The 18,778-nt window shown below is 57.5% G+C and overlaps 2 protein-coding genes across 6 annotated transcripts in view; one reads left to right on the forward strand and one right to left on the reverse strand.

The window, feature by feature from the left end:
- Positions 1–170, reverse strand: part of LOC148133969 (nucleoside diphosphate kinase B-like) — a 27,669-nt gene extending 27,499 nt beyond the window's left edge. Inside the window, exon 1 of the mRNA XM_087985717.1 lies at positions 52–170. The gene's annotated coding sequence lies outside the window, so the exon portion shown is untranslated. The remainder of the gene's footprint in view (positions 1–51) is intronic.
- LOC148133970 (uncharacterized) overlaps positions 1–18,778 on the forward strand; it is a 151,199-nt gene that overhangs the window by 885 nt on the left and 131,536 nt on the right. For 2 of the 5 annotated variants that reach the window (XM_087985718.1, XM_087985721.1), the window contains exons 1-3: positions 920–1,231; positions 1,607–1,641; positions 3,604–3,726. In XM_087985718.1, the coding sequence (XP_087841844.1) occupies positions 1,608–1,641; positions 3,604–3,726 (157 nt within the window). In that variant the 5' untranslated portion in view covers positions 920–1,231; position 1,607. Of the gene's footprint in view, positions 1–919; positions 1,232–1,606; positions 1,642–3,603; positions 3,727–18,778 lie in introns of those variants that run through there. The other 3 variants (XM_087985719.1, XM_087985720.1, XR_015755984.1) reach the window with 3 other exon arrangements.

The following is an 18,778-nucleotide window of genomic DNA, read 5'->3' on the forward strand; positions in this document are numbered from 1 at the left end:
GGAGAGGGGGCATTGAGGGAGTGGCTGAGCGGGTGGACAGGAGTTACTCACGTGAAGTGGTCGCACCAGTGTTGGCCTTTCTCTCTCTGTTTCTCTGTCTCTCTCACACACGCTCGCACACACTAGCCAACGCTCCCACTCTATTTAAAGGCATTGCCCTGGGTGGGGGGGGGGGGGGGATCCACATTTAACCTCAGCGACAGAAAAGGGAACAGACCAGAGAGAGAGAGAGAGACATCTTGACCAAACATGGTCACTTTGGAAACCGTCAAACTCCATTCGTCAAAGAAGTTCACCGTGAGGCAATGGGGTAGACCCAATGGGACAGTGTGGGCCTGGATTATGGAGCTCGAGGCCTAGAGTATGTCCATCTCCCTCCGACAGTGCGGCACTCCCTCAGTACTGGGCACCGGGAGGGAGGGAGTGTGGGCCTGGATTATGGAGCTCGAGGCCTAGAGTATATCCATCTCCCTCCGACAGTGCGGCACTCCCTGAGTACTGGGCACCGGGAGGGAGGGAGGGAGTGTGGGCCTGGATTATGGAGCTCAAGGCCTAGAGTATATCCATCTCCCTCCGACAGTGCGGCCCTCCCTCAGTACTGGGCACCGGGAGGGAGGGAGTGTGGGCCTGGATTATGGAGCTCAAGGCCTAGAGTATATCCATCTCCCTCCGACAGTGCGGCCCTCCCTCAGTACTGGGCACCGGGAGGGAGGGAGGGAGGGAGTGTGGGCCTGGATTATGGAGCTCAAGGCCTAGAGTATATCCATCTCCCTCCGACAGTGCGGCCCTCCCTCAGTACTGGGCACCGGGAGGGAGGGAGTGTGGGCCTGGATTATGGAGCTCAAGGCCTAGAGTATATCCATCTCCCTCCGACAGTGCGGCCCTCCCTCAGTACTGGGCACCGGGAGGGAGGGAGGGAGGGAGTGTGGGCCTGGATTATGGAGCTCGAGGCCTAGAGTATATCCATCTCCCTCCGACAGTGCAGGCCTGAACGCATTGATGTTTGTGTTTGATGATGATGCGTCACCGTGGTTACGGGGTGAGGCCAGTAAATGGAATGGGGTAGCAGAACGAAGGAGGGACGATGGAACTGCTGACCCGCCGATTCCCTCCCCGTCCCCCACCACCTCCGGGAGACACAAGAGACATCTTCGACACGAGATTGGGGCACGAAGTGATACCTGCCAAGGAAGGCCCCCACCACCTCCAAGTATAGACAGACCTTACTGAGGTCATCGGATGTGAACAGGGAGGGGTTTGGGGTCCATGGGGGGACGGTGTAGAGCGGGAGGGAACGGGGAAGGGGTTTGGGGTCCATGGGGGGGACGGTGTAGAGCGGGAGGGAACAGGGAAGGGGTTTGGGGTCCATGGGGGGACGGTGTAGAGCGGGAGGGAATAGGGAAGGGGTTTGGGGTCCATGGGGGGACGGTGTAGAGCGGGAGGGAACAGGGAAGGGGTTTGGGGTCCACGGGGGACAGTGTAGAGCGGGAGGGAACGGGGAAGGGGTTTGGGGTCCATGGGGGACAGTGTAGAGCGGGAGAAGTTTAAGTCCATGAATGATCTGATCTGAGTAACACCTTTTAAACTCTATGTTCCTAATTCCCAGGATGAACAGGATACAAGATTTTTTCATTCCTCTCGGTAAGTAAATCTCCCTCCCTCCCGGTGCCCAGTACTGAGGGAGTGCCGCACTGTCGGAGGGAGATGGATATACTCCAGGCCTTGAGCTCCATAATCCAGGCCCACACTCCCTCCCTCCCGGTGCCCAGTACTGAGGGAGGGCCGCACTGTCGGAGGGAGATGGATATACTCTAGGCCTTGAGCTCCATAATCCAGGCCCACACTCCCTCCCTCCCTCCCGGTGCCCAGTACTGAGGGAGGGCCGCACTGTCGGAGGGAGATGGATATACTCTAGGCCTTGAGCTCCATAATCCAGGCCCACACTCCCTCCCTCCCTCCCTCCCTCCCGGTGCCCAGTACTGAGGGAGTGCCGCACTGTCGGAGGGAGATGGATATACTCTAGGCCTTGAGCTCCATAATCCAGGCCCACACTCCCTCCCTTCTTCCCTCCCAGTGCCCAGTACTGAGGGAGCGCCGCACTGTCGGAGGGAGATGGATATACTCTAGGCCTTGAGCTCCATAATCCAGGCCCACACTCCCTCCCTCCCGGTGCCCAGTACTGAGGGAGTGCCGCACTGTCGGAGGGAGATGGATATACTCTCGGCCTTGAGCTCCATAATCCAGGCCCACACTCCCTCCCTCCCTCCTGGTGCCCAGTACTGAGGGAGGGCCGCACTGTCGGAGGGAGATGGATATACTCTAGGCCTTGAGCTCCATAATCCAGGCCCACACTCCCTCCCTCCCTCCCTCCCGGTGCCCAGTACTGAGGGAGTGCCGCACTGTCGGAGGGAGATGGATATACTCTAGGCCTTGAGCTCCACAATCCAGGTCCACACTCCCTCCCTCCCTCCCTCCCAGTGCCCAGTACTGAGGGAGTGCCGCACTGTCGGAGGGAGATGGATATACTCTAGGCCTTGAGCTCCATAATCCAGGCCCACACTCCCTCCGTCCCTCCCTCCCGGTGCCCAGTACTGAGGGAGTGCCGCACTGTCGGAGGGAGATGGATATACTCTAGGACTTGAGCTCCATAATCCAGGCCCTCCCTCCCTCCCGGTGCCCAGTACTGAGGGAGTGCCGCACTGTCGGAGGGAGATGGATATACTCTTGGCCTTGAGCTCCATAATCCAGGCCCACACTCCCTCCATCCCTCCCTCCCGGTGCCCAGTACTGAGGGAGTGCCGCACTGTCGGAGGGAGATGGATATACTCTAGGCCTTGAGCTCCATAATCCAGGCCCACACTCCCTCCCTCCCTCCCTCCCGGTGCCCAGTACTGAGGGAGTGCCGCACTGTCGGAGTGAGATGGATATACTCTAGGCCTTGAGCTCCATAATCCAGGCCCACACTCCCTCCCTCCCTCCCTCCCGGTGCCCAGTACTGAGGGAGTGCCGCACTGTCGGAGGGAGATGGATATACTCTAGGCCTTGAGCTCCATAATCCAGGCCCACACTCCCTCCCTCCCTCCCGGTGCCCAGTACTGAGGGAGTGCCGCACTGTCGGAGGGAGATGGATATACTCTTGGCCTTGAGCTCCATAATCCAGGCCCACACTCCCTCCCTCCCTCCCTCCCTCCCGGTGCCCAGTACTGAGGGAGTGCCGCACTGTCGGAGGGAGATGGATATACTCTAGGCCTTGAGCTCCACAATCCAGGCCCACACTCCCTCCCTCCCTCCCTTCCAGTGCCCAGTACTGAGGGAGTGCCGCACTGTCGGAGGGAGATGGATATACTCTAGGCCTTGAGCTCCATAATCCAGGCCCACACTCCCTCCCTCCCTCCCTCCCGGTGCCCAGGACTGAGGGAGGGCCGCACTTTCGGAGGGAGATGGATATACTCTAGGCCTTGAGCTCCATAATCCAGGCCCACACTCCCTCCCTCCCTCCCGGTGCCCAGGACTGAGGGAGGGCCGCACTTTCGGAGGGAGATGGATATACTCTAGGCCTTGTGCTCGCGTTTCACTGATGTGAGAATTCTGATTAATTTGCAGGGTGTCATTCCACAACTATTTCCCGTCCGTGCTTAGGTGAGAATCAAACTGTGAATGAATCGCAGTGTGATGCACTCTCCTGCTGTTTTTACCACTCGAGTTGCTACCAACAGGCTGTGAGCAGTAAGTACACCATCACAGGAGAGAGAGGTTTACCCAGGGGAGAGTGTGTTAACATTTACAGGGTCCCACTAGAGGAGTGGGTGTTAATATTTACAGGGTCCCCGGTGGGGGGAGGGGATTGGGTGTTAATATTTACAGGGTGTCCCCTGGGGGGAGTGGGTGTTAATATTTACAGGGTCCCCCTGGGGGGGAGTGTGTGTTAATATTTACAGGGTGTCCCCTGGGGGGGAGTGTGTGTTAATAATTACAGGGTCCACCGAGGGCGGTAGTGGGTGTTAATATTTACAGGGTCTCCCGGGGGGGGGGGGGGAGAGTGTGTGTTAATATTTACAGGGTGTCCCGGGGGGGTAGTGGGTGTTAATATTTACAGGGTCTCCCCGCGGGGGGGGAGGGTCCCCCCCTGGTGGGAAGTGTGTGTTTATATTTACAGGGTCCCCCCCGGGTGGGGAGTGTGTGTTAATATTTACAGGGTCCCCCGCCCTGGGGGAGAGTGGGTGTTAATATTTACAGGGTCCCCCGCCCTGGGGGGGAGTGTGTGTTAATATTTACAGGGTCCCCCCTGGTGGGGAGTGGGTGTTAATATTTACAGGGTCCCCCCCGGGGGGGAGTGTGTGTTAATATTTACAGGGTCTCCCCGGGGGGGAGTGTGTGTTAATATTTACAGGGTCCCCCCTGGTGGGGAGTGGGTGTTAATATTTACAGGGTCCCCCCCGGGGGGGAGTGTGTGTTAATATTTACAGGGTCTCCCCGGGGGGGAGTGTGTGTTAATATTTACAGGGTCCCCCCCCGGGGGGGGAGTGTGTGTTAATATTTACAGGGTCCCCCCCGGGGGTGAGTGGGTGTTAATATTTACAGGGTCCCCCGGGGGGGGGGGGAGTGTGTGTTAATATTTACAGGGTGTCCCGGGGGGGAGAGGGTGTTTATATTTACAGGGTCCCCCGGGGGGGGGGGGGAGTGTGTGTTAATATTTACAGGGTGTCCCGGGGGGGAGAGGGTGTTAATATTTACAGGGTCCCCCCGGGGGGGAGGGTGTGTTAATATTTACAGGGTCCCCCAGGGGGGGAGTGTGTGTTAATATTTACAGGGTCCCCCCCGGGGGGGGGAGTGGGTTTTAATATTTACAGGGTGTCCCAGGGGGGAGTGTGTGTTAATATTTACAGGGTCCCCCGCCCAGGGGGAGTGTGTGTTAATGTTTACAGGGTCCCCCGGTGGGGGGGGGGAGTGGGTGTTAATATTTACAGGGTCCCCCGAGGGGGATTGGGTGTTAATATTTACAGGGTCCCCCCGGGGGGGAAGTGTGTGTTAATATTTACAGGGTCCCCCCGGGGGGAGTGGGTGTTAATATTTACAGGGTCCCCCCCGGGGGGGGAGTGTGTGTTAATATTTACAGGGTCCCCCCCAAGGAATAGTGTGTGTTAATATTTACAGGGTCTCCCCGGGGGGAGTGGGTGTTAATATTTACAGGGTCCCCCAGGGGGGGAGTGTGTGTTAATATTTACAGGGTCCACCGGGGGGGGGGGGAGTGGGTGTTAATATTTACAGGGTCCCCCCGGGGGGGAGTGTGTGTTAATATTTACAGGGTCCCCCCCGGGTGGGGAGTGTGTGTTAATATTTACAGGGTCCCCCCGGGGGGAAGTGTGTGTTAATATTTACAGGGTCCCCCTGGTGGGGAGTGGGTGTTAATATTTACAGGGTCCACCGGGGGGGGGGGGGGAGTGGGTGTTAATATTTACAGGGTCCCCCCGGGGGGGAGTGTGTGTTAATGTTTACAGGGTCCCCCGGGGGGGGTGTGTGTTAATATTTGCAGGGTCCCCCCGGGGGGGAGTGTGTGTTAATATTTACAGGGTCCCCCGCCCAGGGGGGGAGTGTGTGTTAATATTTACAGGGTCCCCCTGGGGGGGGAGTGTGTGTTAATATTTACAGGGTGTCCCGGTGTGGGGAGTGTGTGTTAATATTTACAGGGTCCCCCCCGGGGGGGGGGGGGGGGGAGTGTGTGTTAATATTTACAGGGTCCCCCCCCCTGGGGTGTGTGGGTGTTAATATTTACAGGGTCCCCCCCGGGGTGGGAGTGTGTGTTAATATTTACAGGGTCACCCGGGAGGGGGAGTGGGTGTTAATATTTACAGGGTCCCCCCCGGGGGAGGAAATGGTGTTAATATTTACAGCGTCCCTCCGGGGGTAAATGGGTGTTAATATTTACAGGGTGTCCCTGGGGGGGTGAGTGGGTGTTAATATTTACAGGGTCCCCCTGGGGGAGTGTGTGTTAATATTTACAGGGTCCCCCTCTGGGGGGGAGTGTGTGGTAATATTTACAGGGTCCCCCGGGGGGGGGGGGGGGAGTGTGTGTTAATATTTACAGGGTCCCCACCGAGGGGGGAGTGTGTGTTAATATTTACAGGGTCCCCCCTGGGGGGGAATGGGTGTTAATATTTACAGGGTCCCCCTGGGAGAGTGGGTGTTAATATTTACAGGGACCCCCCTGGGGGGGAGTGGGTGTTAATATTTACAGGGTCCCCTCCTGGGGGGGGGAGTGGGTGTTAATATTTACAGGGTCCCCCCAGGGTGAGTGGCTGTTAATATTTACAGGGTGTCCCGGGGGGGAGTGGGCGTTAATATTTACAGGGTCCCCCCTGGGGGGGTAGTGTGTGTTAATATTTACAGGGTCCCCCCCGGGGGGGAGTGTGTGTTAATATTTACAGGGTCCCCCCCAGGGGGGAGTGGGTGTTAATATTTACAGGGTCCCCCCCCGGGGGGGAGTGGGTGTTAATATTTACAGGGTCCCCCCCAGGGGGGAGTGGGTGTTTATATTTACAGGGTCCCCCCCGGGGGGTGTGGGTGTCAATATTTACAGGGTCCCCAGCCCAGGGGGGGAGTGTGTGTTAATATCTACAGGGTCTCCCCGGGGGGGGGGGGGGGGAGTGTGTGTTAATATTTACAGGGTCCCCCGCCCAGGGGGGGAGTGTGGGTTAATATTTACAGGGTCCCCCGGGGGGAGTGTGTGTTAATATTTACAGGGTCCCCCCTGGGGGGGAGTGTGTGTTAATGTTTACAGGGTCCCCCGGGGGGAGTGTGTGTTAATATTTACAGGGTCCCCCCTGGGGGGGAGTGTGTGTTAATGTTTACAGGGTCCCCCGGGGGAGGGTGTGTGTTAATATTTACAGGGTCCCCCCCCCAGGGGGGGAGTGTGTGTTAATATTTACAGGGTCCCCCGGGGGGAGTGTGTGTTAATATTTACAGGGTCCCCCGGGGGGAGTGTGTGTTAATATTTACAGGGTCCCCCCTGGGGGGGAGTGTGTGTTAATGTTTACAGGGTCCCCCGGGGGAGGGTGTGTGTTAATATTTACAGGGTCCCCAGCCCAGGAGGGGAGTGTGTGTTAATATTTACAGGGTCCCCCCCGGGTGGGGAGTGTGTGTTAATATTTACAGGGTCCCCCGGGGGGGAGTGTGTGTTAATATTTACAGGGTCCCCCCGGGGGGGCGTGTGTGTTAATATTTACAGGGTCCCCCCCCCAGGGGGGGAGTGTGTGTTAATATTTACAGGGTCCCCCCCGGGTGGGGAGTGTGTGTTAATATTTACAGGGTCCCCCGGGGGGGAGTGTGTGTTAATATTTACAGGGTCCCCCCCGGGTGGGGAGTGTGTGTTAATATTTACAGGGTCCCCCGGGGGGGAGTGTGTGTTAATATTTACAGGGTCCCCCCGGGGGGGAGTGTGTGTTAATATTTACAGGGTCCCCCGGGGGGGAGTGTGTGTTAATATTTACATGGTCCCCCCGGGGGGGAGTGTGTGTTAATATTTACAGGGTCCCCCCAGGGGGGAGTGTGTGTTAATATTTACAGGGTCCCCCGGGGGGGAGTGTGTGTTAATATTTACAGGGTGTCCCGGTGGGGGGAGTGTGTGTTAATATTTACAGGGTCCCCCGGGGGGGAGTGGGTGTTAATATTTACAGGGTCCCCCAGGGGGGGGAGTGTGTGTTAATATTTACAGGGTGTCCCGGTGGGGGGAGTGTGTGTTAATATTTACAGGGTCCCCCCCAGGGGGGAGTGTGTGTTAATATTTACAGGGTGTCCCGGGGGGGAGTGTGTGTGTTAATATTTACATGGTCCCCCCCGGGTGGGGAGTGTGTGTTAATATTTACAGGGTCTCCCCGGGGTGGGGGAGTGTGTGTCAATATTTACAGGGTCTCCCCGGGGGGGGGTGTGTGTTAATATTTACAGGGTCCCCCCCAGGGGGGAGTGGGTGTTAATATTTACAGGGTCCCCCCCCGTGGGGGAGTGTGTGTTAATATTTACAGGGTCCCCAGCCCTGGGGGGGAGTGTGTGTTAATATTTACAGGGTCCCCGGGGGGGGGGGGCGATTTGGTGTTAATATTTACAGGGTCCCCCGAGGGGGATTGGGTGTTAATATTTACAGGGTCCCCCGAGGGGGATTGGGTGTTATTATTTACAGGGTCTCCCCGGGTGGGGAGCGTGTGTTAATATTTACAGGGTCCCCCTGGTGGGGAGTGGGTGTTAATATTTACAGGGTCCCCCCGGGGGGGTAGTGTGTGTTAATATTTACAGGGTCCCCCTCGGTGGGAGTGGGTGTTAATATTTACAGGGTCCCCCGGGGGGGGTAGTGGGTGTTAATATTTACAGGGTCCCCCTCGGTGGGAGTGGGTGTTAATATTTACAGGGTCCCCCCGGGGGGGAGTGTGTGTTAATATTTACAGGGTCCCCCCCAGGGGGGAGTGTGTGTTAATATTTACAGGGTGTCCCGGGGGGGGAGTGTGTGTTAATATTTACAGGGTCCCCCCCCAGGGGGGAGTGTGTGTTAATATTTACAGGGTCCCCCCCAGGGGGGAGTGGGTGTTAATATTTACAGGGTCCCCCCCGGGGGGGAGTGTGTGTTAATATTTACAGGGTCTCCCCGGGGGTGGGGAGTGTGTGTTAATATTTACAGGGTCCCCCGCCCAGCGGGGGAGTGTGTGTTAATATTTACAGGGTCCCCCCTGGGGGGGAGTGGGTGTTAATATTTACAGGGTCCCCCGCCCAGGGGGGGAGTGTGTGTTAATATTTACAGGGTCCCCCCCGGGGGGGAGTGTGTGTTAATATTTACAGGGTGTCCCAGGGGGGGAGTGTGTGTTAATATTTACAGGGTCCCCCCCGGGGGGGAGTGTGTGTTAATATTTACAGGGTGTCCCCGGGGGGGAGTGGATGTTAATATTTACAGGGTCCCCCCCAGGGGAGAGTGTGTGTTAATATTTACAGGGACCCCACCGAGGGGGGCGTGGGTGTTAATATTTACAGGGACCCCACCGAGGGGGGAGTGGGTGTTAATATTTACAGGGTCCCCCCCAGGGGGGGGAGTGTGTGTTAATATTTACAGGGTCCCCCCCCCCAGGGGGAGAGTGTGTGTTAATATTTACAGGGTCCCCCCCGGGGGGGGGGAGTGGGTGTTAATATTTACAGGGTCCCCCCCGGGGGGGGGATTGGGTGTTAATATTTACAGGGTCCTCCCCGGGGGGGGGGAGTGGGTGTTAATATTTACAGGGTCCCCCCCGGGGGGGGGGGAGTGGGTGTTAATATTTACAGGGTCCCCCCCAGGGGTGAGTGGGTGTTAATATTTACAGGGTCCCCCCCCAGGGGTGAGTGGGTGTTAATATTTACAGGGTCCCCCCCCGGGGTGAGTGGGTGTTAATATTTACAGGGTCCCCCCCGGGGGGGGGGGAGTGGGTGTTAATATTTACAGGGTCCCCCCCAGGGGTGAGTGGGTGTTAATATTTACAGGGTCCCCCCCCAGGGGGTGAGTGGGTGTTAATATTTACAGGGTCCCCCCCTTGGTGGGGAGTGGGTGTTAATATTTACAGGGTCCTCCCCGGGCGGGGGGGAGTGGGTGTTAATATTTACAGGGTCCCCCCCAGGGGTGAGTGGGTGTTAATATTTACAGGGTCCCCCCCCAGGGGGTGAGTGGGTGTTAATATTTACAGGGTCCCCCCCTTGGTGGGGAGTGGGTGTTAATATTTACAGGGTCCTCCCCGGGGGGGGGGAGTGGGTGTTAATATTTACAGGGTCCCCCCCAGGGTGAGTGGGTGTTAATATTTACAGGGTCCCCCCCCAGGGGGGAGTGGGTGTTATATTTACAGGGTCCCCCCCAGGGGTGAGTGGGTGTTAATATTTACAGGGTCCCCCCCGGGTGGGAGTGTGTGTTAATATTTACAGGGTCCCCCCCCAGGGGGGAGTGGGTGTTAATATTTACAGGGTCCCCCCCAGGGGTGAGTGGGTGTTAATATTTACAGGGTCCCCGCCAGGGGGGGAGTGGGTGTTAATATTTACAGGGTCCCCCCGGGGGGAGTGGGTGTTAATATTTACAGGGTCCCCAGCCCAGGGGGTAGTGTGTGTTAATATTTACATGGTCCCCCCCCGGGGGGGTGTGGGTGTTAATGTTTACAGGGTCCCCCCCCGGGTGGGGAGTGTGTGTTAATATTTACAGGGTCCCCCCCGGGGGGGAGTGTGTGTTAATATTTACAGGGTCCCCCCCGGGGGGGAGTGTGTGTTAATATTTACATGGTCCCCCCCGGGTGGGGAGTGTGTGTTAATATTTACAGGGTCCCCCCCTTGGTGGGGAGTGGGTGTTAATATTTACATGGTCCCCCCCGGGGTGAGTGGGTGTTAATATTTACATGGTCCCCCCCGGGGGGGGGAGTGGGTGTTAATATTTACAGGGTCCCCCCGGGGGGGGGGGAGTGGGTGTTAATATTTACAGGGTCCCCCGGGGGGGGGGCGATTGGGTGTTAATGTTTACAGGGGTCCCCCGGGGAGGGGAGTGGGTGTTAATATTTACAGGGTCCCCCCCCGGGGGGGAGTGGGTGTTAATATTTACAGGGTCCCCCCCGGGGGGGAGTGGGTGTTAATATTTACAGGGTCCCCAGACCAGGGGGGGGGAGTGGGTGTTAATATTTACAGGGTCCCCCCCGGGGGGGAGTGGGTGTTAATATTTACAGGGTCCCCTCCGGGGGGGGAGTGGGTGTTAATATTTACAGGGACCCCCCGGGGGGGGAGTGTGTGTTAATATTTACAGGGTCTCCCCGGGGGGGAGTGCGTGTTAATGTTTACAGGGTCCCCGGGGGGAGTGTGTGTTAATATTTACAGGGACCCCCGGGGGGGAGTGGGTGTTAATATTTACAGGGTCTCCCCGGGGGGGAGTGCGTGTTAATGTTTACAGGTTCCCCCGGGGGGAGTGTGTGTTAATATTTACAGGGACCCCCCAGGGGGGAGTGTGTGTTAATATTTACAGGGTCCCCCCCAGGGGGGAGTGTGTGTTAATATTTACAGGGTCCCCCTGGGGGGGGAGTGTGTGTTAATATTTACAGGGTCCCCCGGGGGGGGGAGTGTGTGTTAATGTTTACAGGGTCCCCCGGGGGGGTGGGTGTTAATATTTACAGGGTCCCCCCTGGGGGGAGTGTGTGTTAATATTTACAGGGTCCCCCCGGGGGGGGAGTGTGTGTTAATGTTTACAGGGTCCCCCGGGGGAGGGTGTGTGTTAATATTTACAGGGTCCCCAGCCCAGGAGGGGAGTGTGTGTTAATATTTACAGGGTCCCCCGCCCAGGGGGGGAGTGGGTGTTAATATTTACAGGGTCCCCCCCGGGTGGGGAGTGTGTGTTAATATTTACAGGGTCCCCCGGGGGGGAGTGTGTGTTAATATTTACAGGGTCCCCCCGGGGGGGCGTGTGTGTTAATATTTACAGGGTCCCCCCCCCAGGGGGGGAGTGTGTGTTAATATTTACAGGGTCCCCCCCGGGTGGGGAGTGTGTGTTAATATTTACAGGGTCCCCCGGGGGGGAGTGTGTGTTAATATTTACAGGGTCCCCCCCGGGTGGGGAGTGTGTGTTAATATTTACAGGGTCCCCCGGGGGGGAGTGTGTGTTAATATTTACAGGGTCCCCCCCGGGGGGAGTGTGTGTTAATATTTACAGGGTCCCCCCTGGGGGGGAGTGTGTGTTAATATTTACAGGGTCCCCCGGGGGGGAGTGTGTGTTAATATTTACAGGGTCCCCCCGGGGGGGCGTGTGTGTTAATATTTACAGGGTCCCCCCCCCAGGGGGGGAGTGTGTGTTAATATTTACAGGGTGTCCCGGTGGGGAGTGTGTTTTAATATTTACAGGGTCCCCCGGGGGGGAGTGTGTGTTAATATTTACAGGGTCCCCAGCCCAGGGGGGGAGTGTGTGTTAATATTTACAGGGTCCCCGGGGGGGGGGGCGATTTGGTGTTAATATTTACAGGGTCCCCCGAGGAGGATTGGGTGTTAATATTTACAGGGTCCCCCCCCGGGTGGGGAGTGTGTGTTAATATTTACAGGGTCCCCCCCGGGGGGAGTGGGTGTTAATATTTACAGGGTCCCCCCCCGGGTGGGGAGTGTGTGTTAATATTTACAGGGTGTCCCGGTGGGGGGAGTGTGTGTTAATATTTACAGGGTCCCCCCCAGGGGGGAGTGTGTGTTAATATTTACAGGGACCCCCCCCGGGGGGGAGTGTGTGTTAATATTTACAGGGTGTCCCGGGGGGGAGTGTGTGTTAATATTTACATGGTCCCCCCCGGGTGGGGAGTGTGTGTTAATATTTACAGGGTCCCCCCCGGGGGGAGTGGGTGTTAATATTTACAGGGTCCCCCCCAGGGGGGAGTGGGTGTTAATATTTACAGGGTCCCCCCCAGGGGGGAGTGTGTGTCAATATTTACAGGGTCTCCCCGGGGGGGGGTGTGTGTTAATATTTACAGGGTCCCCCCCAGGGGGGAGTGTGTGTTAATATTTACAGGGTCCCCCCCCGGGGGGGGGAGTGTGTGTTAATATTTACAGGGTCCCCGGGGGGGGGGGGGGCGATTTGGTGTTAATATTTACAGGGTCCCCCGAGGGGGATTGGGTGTTAATATTTACAGGGTCTCCCGAGGGGGATTGGGTGTTAATATTTACAGGGTCTCCCCGGGTGGGGAGTGTGTGTTAATATTTACAGGATCTCCCTGGTGGGGAGTGGGTGTTAATATTTACAGGGTCCCCCCGGGGGGGGAGTGTGTGTTAATATTTACAGGATCTCCCTGGGGGGGGGTAGTGTGTGTTAATATTTACAGGGTCCCCCTCGGTGGGAGTGGGTGTTAATATTTACAGGGTCCCCCGGGGGGGGTAGTGGGTGTTAATATTTACAGGGTCCCCCCGGGGGGGAGTGTGTGTTAATATTTACAGGGTCCCCCCCAGGGGGGAGTGTGTGTTAATATTTACAGGGTGTCCCGGGGGGGAGTGGGTGTTAATATTTACAGGGTCCCCCCCAGGGGGGAGTGGGTGTTAATATTTACAGGGTCCCCCCCGGGGGGGAGTGTGTGTTAATATTTACAGGGTCTCCCCGGGGGTGGGGAGTGTGTGTTAATATTTACAGGGTCCCCCGCCCAGGGGGGGAGTGTGTGTTAATATTTACAGGGTCCCCCCTGGGGGGGAGTGTGTGTTAATATTTACAGGGTCTCCCCGTGGGTGGGGAGTGGGTGTTAATATTTACAGGGTCCCCCCCGGGGGGGAGTGTGTGTTAATATTTACAGGGTGTCCCCGGGGGGGAGTGGATGTTAATATTTACAGGGTCCCCCCCAGGGGAGAGTGTGTGTTAATATTTACAGGGACCCCACCGAGGGGGGAGTGGGTGTTAATATTTACAGGGACCCCACCGAGGGGGGAGTGGGTGTTAATATTTACAGGGTCCCCCCCAGGGGGGGGAGTGTGTGTTAATATTTACAGGGTCCCCCCCCAGGGGGAGAGTGTGTGTTAATATTTACAGGGTCCCCCCCGGGGGGGGGGAGTGGGTGTTAATATTTACAGGGTCCCCCCCGGGGGGGGGATTGGGTGTTAATATTTACAGGGTCCTCCCCGGGGGGGGGGAGTGGGTGTTAATATTTACAGGGTCCCCCCCAGGGGTGAGTGGGTGTTAATATTTACAGGGTCCCCCCCCAGGGGTGAGTGGGTGTTAATATTTACAGGGTCCCCCCCCGGGGTGAGTGGGTGTTAATATTTACAGGGTCCCCCCCGGGGGGGGGGGAGTGGGTGTTAATATTTACAGGGTCCCCCCCAGGGGTGAGTGGGTGTTAATATTTACAGGGTCCCCCCCTTGGTGGGGAGTGGGTGTTAATATTTACAGGGTCCTCCCCGGGGGGGGGGGAGTGGGTGTTAATATTTACAGGGTCCCCCCCAGGGGTGAGTGGGTGTTAATATTTACAGGGTCCCCCCCAGGGGTGAGTGGGTGTTAATATTTACAGGGTCCCCCCCAGGGGGGAGTGGGTGTTAATATTTACAGGGTCCCCCCCTGGTGGGGAGTGTGTGTTAATATTTACAGGGTCCCCAGCCCAGGGGGGGAGTGGGTGTTAATATTTACAGGGTCCCCCCAGGGGGGAGTGTGTGTTAATATTTACAGGGTCCCCCCGGAGGGAGTGGGTGTTAATATTTACAGGGTCCCCCCCATGGGGGAGTGGGTGTTAATATTTACAGGGTCCCCCCCATGGGGGAGTGGGTGTTAATATTTACAGGGTCCCCCCCGGGGGGGGAGTGTGTGTTAATATTTACAGGGTCCCCCCCGGGTGGGGAGTGGGTGTTAATATTTACAGGGTCCCCCCCAGGGGGGAGTGTGTGTTAATATTTACAGGGTCCCCCCAGGGGGGAGTGGGTGTTAATATTTACAGGGTCCCCCCCCGGGGGGGAGTGGGTGTTAATATTTACAGGGTCCCCCCGGGGGGGAGTGTGTGTTAATATTTACAGGGTCCCCAGCCCAGGGGGGAGTGGGTGTCAATATTTACATGGTCCCCCCCCGGGGGGGAGTGTGTGTTAATATTTACAGGGTCCCCCCCGGGGGGGAGTGGGTGTTAATATTTACAGGGTCCCCCGCCCAGGGGGAGAGTGGGTGTCAATATTTACATGGTCCCCCCCCGGGGGGGAGTGGGTGTTAATATTTACAGGGTCCCCCCGGGGGGGGGAGTGGGTGTTAATATTTCCAGGGTCCCCCCCGTGGGGGAGTGTGTGTTAATATTTACAGGGTCCCCCGCCCAGGGGGGGAGTGGGTGTTAATATTTACAGGGTCCCGGGGGGGGGAGTGGGTGTTAATATTTACAGGGTCCCCCCCAGAGGGTAGTGGGTGTTAATATTTATAGGGTCCCCCCCCGGGGGGGTGTGGGTATTAATATTTACAGGGTCCCCTCCAGGGGGGAGTGGGTGTTAATATTTACAGGGTCCCCCCGGAGGGAGTGGGTGTTAATATTTACAGGGTCCCCCCCATGGGGGAGTGGGTGTTAATATTTACAGGGTCCCCCCCATGGGGGAGTGGGTGTTAATATTTACAGGGTCCCCAGCCCAGGGGGAGAGTGGGTGTTAATATTTACAGGGTCCTCCCCGGGGGGGGGGGAGTGGGTGTTAATATTTACAGGGTCCCCCCCATGGGGGAGTGTGTGTTAATATTTACAGGGTCCTCCCCGGGGGGGGGGGAGTGGGTGTTAATATTTACAGGGTCCCCCCAGGGGGGGAGTGTGTGTTAATATTTACAGGGTCCCCCCCAGGGGGTTGTGGGTGTTAATATTTACAGGGTCCCCCCCGGGGGGGAGTGTGTGTTAATATTTACAGGGTCCCCCCTGGGGGGGTGTGGGTGTTAATATTTACAGGGTCCCCCCCGGGGGGGAGTGGGTGTTAATATTTACAGGGTCCCCCCCGGGGGGGGGGGGGAGTGGGTTTTAATATTTACAGGGTCCCCCCGGGGGGGAGTGTGTGTTAATATTTACAGGGTCCCCCCCGGGGGGGTGTGGGTGTTAATATTTACAGGGTCCCCCCCGGGGGGGAGTGTGTGTTAATATTTACAGGGTGTCCCGGGGGGGAGTGTGTGTTAATATTTACAGGGTCCCCCCGGGGGGATTGGGTGTTAATATTTACAGGGTCCCCCCCGGGGGGGAGTGTGTGTTAATATTTACAGGGTCCCCCCCGGGGGGGAGTGGGTGTTAATATTTACAGGGTCCCCCTGGGGGGGAGTGGGTGTTAATATTTACAGGGTCCCCCCGGGGGGGGAGTGCGTGTTAATATTTACAGGGTCCCCCCGGGGGGGGAGTGCGTGTTAATATTTACAGGGTCCCCCCCAGGGGGAGTGGGTGTTAATATTTACAGGGTCCCCCCGGGGGGGGAGTGCGTGTTAATATTTACAGGGTCCCCCCGGGGGGGGAGTGCGTGTTAATATTTACAGGGTCCCCCCGGGGGGGAGTGCGTGTTAATATTTACAGGGTCCCCCCAGGGGGGGAGTGTGTGTTAATATTTACAGGGTCCCCCCCCAGGGGTGAGTGGGTGTTAATATTTACAGGGTCCTCCCCGGGGGGGGGGAGTGGGTGTTAATATTTACAGGGTCCCCCCCAGGGGTGAGTGGGTGTTAATATTTACAGGGTCCCCCCCCAGGGGTGAGTGGGTGTTAATATTTACAGGGTCCCCCACGGGGGGGGGGAGTGGGTGTTAATATTTACAGGGTCCCCCCCAGGGGTGAGTGGGTGTTAATATTTACAGGGTCCCCCCCCAGGGGTGAGTGGGTGTTAATATTTACAGGGTCCCCCACGGGGGGGGGGGAGTGGGTGTTAATATTTACAGGGTCCCCCCCCAGGGGGTGAGTGGGTGTTAATATTTACAGGGTCCCCCCTTTGGTGGGGAGTGGGTGTTAATATTTACAGGGTCCTCCCTGGGGGGGGGGGAGTGGGTGTTAATATTTACAGGGTCCCCCCCGGGGGGGGGTGAGTGGGTGTTAATATTTACAGGGTCCCCCCCCAGGGGTGAGTGGGTGTTAATATTTACAGGGTCCCCCCCGGGGGGGGGTGAGTGGGTGTTAATATTTACAGGGTCCCCCCCCAGGGGTGAGTGGGTGTTAATATTTACAGGGTCCCCCCCAGGGGTGAGTGGGTGTTAATATTTACAGGGTCCCCCCCCAGGGGTGAGTGGGTGTTAATATTTACAGGGTCCCCCCCCAGGGGTGAGTGGGTGTTAATATTTACAGGGTCCCCCCCCGGGGGGGGAGTGGGTGTTAATATTTACAGGGTCCCCCCCAGAGGGGAGTGGGTGTTAATATTTACAGGGTCCCCAGCCCAGGGGGGGAGTGGGTGTTAATATTTACAGGGTCCCCCGGGGGGGAGTGGGTGTTAATATTTACAGGGTCCCCCCCCGGGGGGAGTGGGTGTTAATATTTACAGGGTCCCCCCCAGGGGGAGTGGGTGTTAATATTTACAGGGACCCCACCGAAGGGGGAGTGTGTGTTAATATTTACAGGGTCCCCCCAGGGGGGAGTGGGTGTTAATATTTACAGGGTCCCCCCTGGGGGGAGTGTGTGTTAATATTTACAGGGTGACCCCCCGGGGGGGGAGTGTGTGTTAATATTTACAGGGTCCCTCGCCCAGGGGGGGAGTGGGTGTTAATATTTACAGGGTCCCCCCGGTGGGGAATGGGTGTTAATATTTACAGGGTCCCCCCGGGGTGGAGTGTGTGTTAATATTTACAGGGTCCCTCGCCCAGGGGGGGAGTGGGTGTTAATATTTACAGGGTCCCCCCGGGGGGGAGTGGGTGTTAATATTTACAGGGTCCACCGGGGGGAGGGGGAGTGGGTGTTAATATTTACAGGGTCCCCAGCCCAGGGGGGGAGTGGGTGTTAATATTTACAGGGTCCCCAGCCCAGGGGGGGAGTGGGTGTTAATATTTACAGGGTCCCCCCGGGGGGGGAGTGGGTGTTAATATTTACAGGGTCCACCGGGGGGAGGGGGAGTGGGTGTTAATATTTACAGGGTCCCCCCCGGGGGGGAGTGTGTGTTAATGTTTACAGGGTCCCCCGGGGGGGAGTGTGTGTTAATATTTACAGGGTCTCCCCGGGGGGGAGTGTGTGTTAATATTTACAGGGTGTCCCGGGGGGGGGGGGGAGTGGGTGTTAATATTTATATGCCCCCAGGGGTGGGGGGGAGTGGGTGTTAATATTTACAGGAGCCCCCAGGTGGGGAGTGGGTGTTAATATTTACAGCGTCCCCCTGGGGGGGGGGGGATGTGGGTGTTAATATTTACAGGGTCCCCCCTGGGGGGAGTGTGTGTTAATATTTACAGGGTCCCCCCTGGGGGGAGTGTGTGTTAATATTTACAGGGTCCCCAGCCCAGGGGGGTAGTGGGTGTTAATATTTACAGGGTCCCCCCCGGGGGGGAGTGGGTGTTAATATTTACAGGGTCCCCCCCGGGGGGGGAGTGTGTGTTAATATTTACAGGGTCCCCCCCGGGTGGGGAGTGGGTGTTAATATTTACAGGGTCCCCCCCAGGGGGGAGTGTGTGTTAATATTTACAGGGTCCCCCCAGGGGGGAGTGGGTGTTAATATTTACAGGGTCCCCCCCGGGGGGGAGTGGGTGTTAATATTTACAGGGTCCCCCCGGGGGGGAGTGTGTGTTAATATTTACAGGGTCCCCAGCCCAGGGGGGAGTGGGTGTCAATATTTACATGGTCCCCCCCCGGGGGGGAGTGTGTGTTAATATTTACAGGGTCCCCCCCGGGGGGGAGTGGGTGTTAATATTTACAGGGTCCCCCGCCCAGGGGGAGAGTGGGTGTCAATATTTACATGGTCCCCCCCCGGGGGGGAGTGGGTGTTAATATTTACAGGGTCCCCCCGGAGGGGGGAGTGGGTGTTAATATTTCCAGGGTCCCCCCCGTGGGGGAGTGTGTGTTAATATTTACAGGGTCCCCCGCCCAGGGGGGGAGTGGGTGTTAATATTTACAGGGTCCCGGGGGGGGGAGTGGGTGTTAATATTTACAGGGTCCCCCCCAGAGGGTAGTGGGTGTTAATATTTATAGGGTCCCCCCCCGGGGGGGTGTGGGTATTAATATTTACAGGGTCCCCTCCAGGGGGGAGTGGGTGTTAATATTTACAGGGTCCCCCCGGAGGGAGTGGGTGTTAATATTTACAGGGTCCCCCCCATGGGGGAGTGGGTGTTAATATTTACAGGGTCCCCCCCATGGGGGAGTGGGTGTTAATATTTACAGGGTCCCCAGCCCAGGGGGAGAGTG

Source organism: Chiloscyllium plagiosum, unplaced genomic scaffold, assembly GCF_037043375.1.
Source record: "Chiloscyllium plagiosum isolate Xiang-an unplaced genomic scaffold, Cpla_swu_hap1 HiC_scaffold_152, whole genome shotgun sequence".
NCBI classification, from domain to species: domain Eukaryota; kingdom Metazoa; phylum Chordata; class Chondrichthyes; order Orectolobiformes; family Hemiscylliidae; genus Chiloscyllium; species Chiloscyllium plagiosum.